Source organism: Macrobrachium nipponense, chromosome 30, assembly GCF_015104395.2.
Source record: "Macrobrachium nipponense isolate FS-2020 chromosome 30, ASM1510439v2, whole genome shotgun sequence".
NCBI lineage: Eukaryota > Metazoa > Arthropoda > Malacostraca > Decapoda > Palaemonidae > Macrobrachium > Macrobrachium nipponense.
In genome coordinates, this window is record NC_087218.1 from 40,787,709 (window position 1) to 40,795,925 (window position 8,217).

An 8,217-nucleotide genomic window follows, 5' to 3' on the forward strand; every position below is an offset into this window, starting at 1 on the left:
GTAGTGTGGTACTTCAACCGTAACAAAACCCAAGCAAATTCCGCAAAACACGTGAGCAAGAAGTTAGGCAAATTGGCACAACAGCAACAATGACTATTTCCAAGCAGGATAATCCTTGGAGGTCCCGTTAGGGAATCCACTTTTCAAACACCCGCCGATGCGCCATTAAGCACAAAGACCCTCTTTTGTTAAGAGAGGGATATATGTGTAGTATCTGCGCTTCCCTTAACTACCACTCGGAAGTAAGCGGAGTCTGTCCCCGTAATCTCGGACAGTGTCATTAACTCTCAACGTCTACCGAGAGGGGAGCAGAAGGTATTGTGGAGACTGAGCACTTCGTGTCAATCGCCCAAAACTTTATACAGGGCGATCCAGAGAACTACGAGGAAGTAAGAGGAAGAAAGGAGGAGGAAGAGAAATGGAAGAAGTTGGAAATTGGAAGAGGAGGAGGACGATGAAGAGCTTGAAAATGGAAGGAGGAAAAAAGGAGGAGGAGGTAGGAGGAGGAGGAAGGAGGACCTGGAAATGGAAGGAGGTGGAGGAGCCTGAAAGGAGGAGGAGGAGGAAGGAAGGGAGGAGGAGGAGGAGGAGGAGGAGGAGGAGAGGAAGAGCCTGAAAGGGAAAGAGGTAAGAAGGGAGGAGGAGGAGGAGGAGGAGGAGACCTTTGGATGGAAAAGAGGTAAGAAAGGGAGGAGGCATTGGATGGAAAGGAGGAGAGAAGACCTTGGAAATGGAAAGAGTTAAGAAGGGAGGAGGAGGAGGAGGAGGAGAGGAAGAGCTTGAAATGGAAAGAGGTAAGAAGGGAGGAGGAGGAGGAGGAGGAGGAGGAGAGCAGAAATGGAAAGGAGCTTAAGAAATGGGAAAGGAGGTAAAAAAAAGGAAGGAGGAGGAGGAAAGGAGGAGGCAGAATGGAAAGAGGTAAGAAGGGAGGAGGAGGAGGGAGGAGGAGGAGGAGGATGGATGGAGAGGAAGAGCTGAAATGGAAAGGAGGTAGGGAGGAGGAGGAGTGAGGAAAGAGGAGGAGGGAGAGGGGAGGAGCAGTAAAAGGGAGGAGGAGGAGGAGACGGAAAAGGAGGAGGAGACCTTACCTTACAGACCTTACATCTTGTTCGGGTTGCCCCAGGTCCCTCAGTTTGAGGCACCTCTAATGTCTACCAGAGAGTTGCTAGTACATCTTCCGGTATATTTTGCATCTTCCAATCTTGGATGGTCTGGGATGCAGCTTAGATATTTGTCGAGCTTATTCTTAAACACATCTACGCTCACTTCTGATATATTCCTCAGATGAGCTGGCAACGCATTGAATAATCGCTGCATTATCGATGCTAGTGCGTAGTGGATTAATGTTCTGTGTGCTTTCCTTATTTTTCCTGGTATAGTTTTGGGCACTATTAATCTACCTCTGCTTGCTCTTTCTGATATTTTTAGCTCCATGATGTTTTCAGCTATTCCTTCTATCTGTTTCCATGCCTGAATTATCATGTAGCGTTCTCTTCTCCTTTCTAGACTATATAATTTTAAGGATTGTAGTCTTTCCCAGTAGTCAAGGTCCTTAACTTCTTCTATTCTAGCTGTAAAGGACCTTTGTACACTCTATTTGTGCAATATCCTTTTGATAGTGTGGGTACCATATCATATTACAATATTCAAGTGGACTACGAACATATGTTTTATAAAGCATAATCATGTGTTCAGCTTTTTCCTTGTTTTGAAGTGCCGTAACGACATTCCCGCCCATTTTTGCTTTACATTTTGGCCAATAGAATTGCTATTTGATCGTTGCATAACATGTTCCTATTCATCATCACAACCAAGGTCTTTAACTGCTTCCTTATTTGTGATTGTCTCATTATTAGGTCCCCTATATGCATATAGCTTTCCTTCTCTGTCTTCATAATTTATTGATTCAAATTTATCAGAGTTAAATACCATCCTGTTTACCTCTTGCCCAATCATATACTTTGTTAAGGTCTCTTTGTAGCGCGTTCCATCTTCATCACAAGTAATTTCTCTACTTATTCTTGTGTCATCGGCGAAACTACTCACTACCGAATCCTTAACATTACTGTCTATGTCTGCAATCATAATAACAAACAGTAATGCAGCTAACACCGTGCCTTGTGGCACACCGGATATTACCTTAGCTTCATCCGATTTCTCATCGTTTGCAATAACTATCTGTTTTGTGTTGTGTAAAAATTCTTTTAACCATCTTCCTACTTTATCCACTATATTATGTTTTTCTAATTTCTTCGCTAATATATAATGGTCTACCTTGTCAAAAGCTTTTGCAAAGTCTAGATGAACCACATCTGTTTCATTTCCGCTTTTCATATTTTTGTATATGTTCTCACGGTGGACTAACAGTTGGGTTTGTGTACTTTTTCCGGGTAGGAAACCATGTTGTCCTATATTAAACAAATTATTTTTTATTAAATGTTTCATAATATTTTTCTTCATTACCCTTTCATACACTTTCATAATATGTGATGTTAGATTCACAGGCCTATAATTACTTGCCTCTAGTCTTGATCCACTTTTGAAAGTAGGGGTAATATATGCTAATTTGTGCTCATCATAAATCTTGCCTGTATCTACACTTTGTCTTTATAATATTGCAAGTGGCTTTGCGATAGAATGAACTACTTTCTTTAACAAAATAGCAGGGACACCATCAGGACCTGCAGCAGCTCCATTTTTAATTTCATTAATAGCCTGCACAATATCAGCTTCATTAATATCTATGTCAGCTAAATATTCACTATTTTCATCCCTTACTTCTATATCATTATCTTCATTATCAATTCTAGGGGTGAATTCTCTCTTATATCGTTCTGCCAATATGTTGCATATTTCCTCTTTTTCATTCGTTAATCTCCCTTCAATTCTTAGAGGGCCTATTTCTATTCTTCTTTTATTCATCTTTTTTGCGTACGAGTATAATAGTTTGGGTTTTGCTTGATATTTACTAGGGTTTTTTCTTCCAAGTCCCGTTTTTCATTTTCATTTGATTGTATAATCTTTTGTTCTGCATTTTCTATCTTACTTTTTAGTTCTATAACTTTCCATGCATTTTTTTTCTTTTGCAAGACCTTTTTTCCACTTTCTGATTTTCTGGAACAAGATCCTTCTGTCTCTTGGTATGCATGACTGATGTTTACTTTTCTTCTTTCAGTATATATTTTTCCACTATTTTCTCTAATATTTTATATAATATCTCCGTATTTACCCTTATATCATCACTTACGAAAATGTTTATCCCAATCTTTGTTTAATTCTTCATTTATTTCTGACCATTTTATATTTTTTACTGTAGAAGTTGTATTTTCCATATCCTTCCCACTTTTTCATTTCTTGCTTATCTCTGTTTTCACTTGCTTTGGAATGGACTGTTAATTCTATGACATTATGGTCTGAAATACTCTCATTATAAACTATTATTTCTTTAACATAATTCACCTCGTTCACAAATACTAGGTTCTAAAGTATTTTCCTTTTTTGTTGCAGGTGATTTATTTGTTGAATGTTGTATTCTAGTAGCATATCTAATAGCTTTTCGAATTGCCTCTTATCTTCTGCACTACTATTACTCTCTTTTTTACATGTGTAAATACAACCACAATCTCCTATTCGTTCTTTCCAATCAACGAAAGGAAAGATAGTCTCCAGATAGGAGAATAGTCCAGTTCTTGTGATTTTTACATATATCATCCAATTTTTCTATTATTATGTCAAACTCTTTAGTATTAGGGGGTCTATATATTACTATGTTCATTAATTTTTCAGATTCAAATTCTACCGCTATTAGTTCACATTCTGAGTTACTATATTTCTCATATATTTTTCCTTGTTTTTTGTCTTTCCCATATATTGCGGTTCCCCTTTGATTCCTATTTTTTTATATCTGATTTATAAGTTTGGAACCCTTTTATTTGATCACCATTCCTAGTCTCTTGGGAATACCAGGTTTCACTTATATTCATTATATCTATTTTCTTTTCAATTTCGGTTAGTTCTTCTAAGTACTCTATTTTTCTTTTTGAATTACTCGTAACTAAACCCTGCGCATTCATCACTATGATGGTTTGCATGTTTTCTCCTTCATTTAATATGGGTAATAATAATGATTTTCCCATGTCCCTCTTTCCGTTTCTGGTATGGTGTTGTTCTTTTCTTTATTTCCAGAAATTCTGACATTAAAAAATCCAACTTTTCCATAATATTTGATCTTCCTTCATCATAATTATTCATTTTGTGTCTGAATCTGCAATTTTCTCCGTATCTGCAATATCCTCTTGCATCATAAATACAGTTCTTATCTCTTGAATTGTATCTTGGAGCTGATGCTTGGAAATATTTTGCTGACACTGCATATCGCGGTGATGACTGGTTTTTTCCTTTCACCTGATATTCTTTGTTCCTCTCTTTGTTTGTTTCTTTCTTATTTTGGATTTTATTATTTGATTGATTATTTATTTGATTTTGATTCATGGCTACAGGGTGCATATATTTAAATTTTTTTGTCGAACTTACATCCTTTTCCTTCTTTTAGGTTTTTGCATATTTTTGGATGTAGATCTCTGCAATCATCCTCATAGCCGTCTAGGTATGCACATTTACCATATATTTCATAGTTGTGACATACCTTAGGATGTTTGTAGAAACATCTTTCTTGGAATTGGCAATTCCCTCTTTTCAAAAGGTTGCAGACTTTGTCTTTCTTGTCTATTTTTTCCTCTTTCCCATCATTGTTCAGATCTGGGTAGAGCCTCTTCGGGATTTTCTTTTGTGTTGTCATGTCGTAATTTATTTCTTCGTATGTATGCTGGTTGATTGCCTCATATGTAGTATCAATGAGTATCTCTGCATCCATACTTTTATCTTGTTCTTTGTTTTCCTTATTTTTTTCTGTCATTTCAGTTTTGTTTACTTCTCTTCCATTTTCCTCTTCCTCTTCTTCTTCATCCTCAACTATTTGTACATTCAGTCTTGATTTAATAACATTGCCTATGCATGATAGACATGTTGAGCAAAATATTCTGGTATCTTTTCTCATATCTTGCATTACTTCAGCACATTGTGGATGTGTCGGAATGTTGCATGCAACACATTTTCTGATCAGGTTTTGTGGATTAACTATGCTATACCACACCTTACACAGTTTGCATGCTTTTGGCATTCTTTTTCCTATTGCATCAATTAGGATATTCACAATGTTCACCTTATTCATTTTCTTTGTCGGAATATGTTGATTATGTATATTTTCTTTATGAGTCTCTTGACCCCTTGGATTTTATTTGGAACTTCTTCAATTATTTTCAAGATGTTTTCTGTTGATTTGTTCCAATTTGCAGGATCATATCCTTCTATTATATCTATGAATGCTTTTGCATCTTTTTGGTTATGGCTGTTGTTGATCTCATAGATGAAAAAGGCCAGCTCCCTTCCTGCTACCTTGTGAATCTGCTAAACACGCTAAATTTCGCCATTTTTTTCCACAGTTGGAACTTACTGCCATCTTGATCTGATTTACAGTATTTCACTTGATAAAATAACTTAGTAGACGCTTTATACTACTATTTTCACACTAATCTTATCACTGACAGTTCACGAACACTTCTAGATATTTATAAATTTCCAGACGAATGTTAAATGCGTGATATCTGTTGATTAATCAGACTGCGCGTGGTAACGTCTCACCAAGCAAAATGGCACTATTTGTACATTCAGTCTTGATTTAATAACATTGCCTATCCATGATAGACATGTTGAGCAAAATATTCTGGTATCTTTTCTCATATCTTGCATCACTTCAGCACATTGTGGATGTGTCGGAATGTTCATGCAACACTTTTAGTTATCAGGTTTTGTGGATTAACATGCTATCTACCACACCTTGACACAGTTTGCATGCTTTGGCATTCTTTTTCCTATTGCATCAATTAGGATATTCACAATGTTCACCTTATTCATTTCTTTGTCGGAATATATTGATTTATGTATATTTTCTTATGAGTCTCTTGACCACTTGGATTTTATTTGGAACTTCTTCAGTTATTTTCAAGATGTTTTCTGTTGATTTGTTCCAATTTGCAGGATCATATCCTTCTAATATATCTATGAATGCTTTTGCATCTTTTTGGTTATGGCTGTTGTTGATCTCATAGATGAGAAAGGCCAGCTCCCTTCCTGCTACCTGCGAATCTGCTAAACACGCTAAATTTCGCCATTTTTTTTCCACAGTTGGAACTTACTGCCATCTTGATCTGATTTACAGTATTTCACTTGATAAAATAACTTAGTAGACGCTTTATACTACTATTTTCACACTAATCTTATCACTGACAGTTCACGAACACTTCTAGATATTTATAAATTTCCAGACGAATGTTAAATGCGTGATATCTGTTGATTAATCAGACTGCGCGCGGTAACGTCTCACCAAGCAAAAAATGGGCACTATTTGTACATTCAGTCTTGATTTAATAACATTGCCTATCCATGATAGACATGTTGAGCAAAATATTCTGGTATCTTTTCTCATATCTTGCATCACTTCAGCACATTGTGGATGTGTCGGAATGTTACATGCAACACATTTTCTTATCAGGTTTTGTGGATTAACTATGCTATACCACACCTTACACAGTTAGCATGCTTTTGGCATTCTTTTTCCTATTGCATCAATTAGGATATTCACAATGTTCACCTTATTCATTTTCTTTGTCGGAATATATTGATTTATGTATATTTTCTTTATGAGTCCCTTGACCACTTGGATTTTATTTGGAACTTCTTCAATTATTTTCAAGAGTTTTCTGTTGATGTTGTTCCAATTTGCAGGAATTTCATATTCCTTCTAATATATCTAGTGAATGCTTTTGCATCATTTTTAGGTTGACTGCTGTTGTTTATCTCATAGATGAGAAATGCCAGCTCCCTTCCTGCTACTGCGAATCTGCTAAACACGCTAAATTTCGCCATTTTTTTCCACAGTTGGAACTTACTGCCATCTTGATCTGATTTACAGTATTTCACTTGATAAAATAACTTAGTAGACGCTTTATACTACCATTTTCACACTAATCTTATCACTGACAGTTCACGAACACTTCTAGATATTTATAAATTTCCAGACGAATGTTAAATGCGTGATATCTGTTGATTAATCAGACTGCGCGCGGTAACGTCTCACCAAGAAAAATGGCACTGAGAGAGAGGAAGAGCTTTAAACGGAAAGAGGTAAGAAGGGAGGAGGAGGGGGAGGAGGAGAGGAAGAGCTTGAAATGGAAAGAAGTAAGAAGGGAGGAGGAGGAGGAGAGGAAGACCTTGAAATGGAAAGAGGTAAGAAGGGAGGAGGAGGAGGAGGAGGAGAGGAAGAGCTGAAATGGAAAAAGGTAGGAAGGAAGAGGAGGAGGAGGAAGAGCTTGAAATGGAGGTAAGAAGGGGGAGGAGGAAGGAGGAGGAGGAGGAGAGAGAAATGGAAAGGAGGAAAAGGAGAGGAGGAGGAGGAGGAGGAGGAGGAGGAAGAGGAAGAGCTTGAAATGTAAAGAGGTAAGAAGGGAGGAGGAGGAGGAGGAGGAGGAGAGGAAGAGCTTGAAATGGAAAAAGGTAAGATGGGAGGAGGAGGAGGAGGAACGGAAGAGCTTGAAATGGAAAGAGGTAAGAAGGGAGGAGGAGGAGGAGGAGGAGGAGGAGGAGAGGAAGACCTTGAAATGGAAAAAGGTAAGATGGGAGGAGGAGGAGGAGGAGGAAGATGAATAGCTTGAAATGGAAAAGAGGTAAGAAGTGACTCTAACATCGAGAACCATTTGCCGCTGATCATTTCCAGCATTTAGTTAGCGTGGTCTGGCTGGCACTCATCAAAGTCCAGGGGTTTATTGGTAATGAAATTGTTTTCGCATCGAGTGCCCTTGTGAATTTTGGGCTCAGAGAGAGAGAGAGAGAGAGAGAGAGAGAATTTCTGTATTTTCTGTCAATGCGAAATTTAGATGCGGAGGGAAAGAGTGGGAGAAATATCAAAGGGTCTGAAAATGGTGCAAAATCTCCTTGAATAAGAGATAAGAAGATAAAAGCATCACGATTTAAGGGTTTCCAGAGAACTCAAACCGCCGCCAAGGATGAGCAGTCCAACATCCCTCTGTCTGATATCTCCCTAATTCAAATCCAGAATTCAGACCCCGAACTCTCCCAACTTTCAGTAATTCGTTGCCAGTA

At 37.7% G+C, this 8,217-nt stretch overlaps 1 protein-coding gene across 1 annotated transcript; it reads right to left on the minus strand.

The window, feature by feature from the left end:
* Positions 1–341: 341 nt before the first annotated feature.
* Positions 342–7,811, minus strand: LOC135202121 (uncharacterized). The gene is made up of 2 exons (XM_064231370.1): positions 7,176–7,811; positions 342–662 (listed from the first exon to the last, which is right to left on the minus strand). The coding sequence occupies exons 1-2, from the start codon at positions 7,809–7,811 to the stop codon at positions 342–344; spliced, it is 957 nt and encodes a 318-aa protein (XP_064087440.1).
* Between the last annotated feature and the right edge of the window lie 406 nt (positions 7,812–8,217).

Excerpts from the sequence above, each read along its gene's own strand:
- LOC135202121 (XM_064231370.1), bottom strand. The coding sequence starts at position 7,811 with ATGGTTCTCGATGTTAGAGTCACTTCTTACCTCTTTTCCATTTCAAGC. Across the intron at positions 663-7,175 it reads GTGAGACGTTACCGCGCGCA|GTCTCCTCCTCCTCCTCCTC; the intron begins GTCTGATTAATC and ends TTCCATCCAAAG.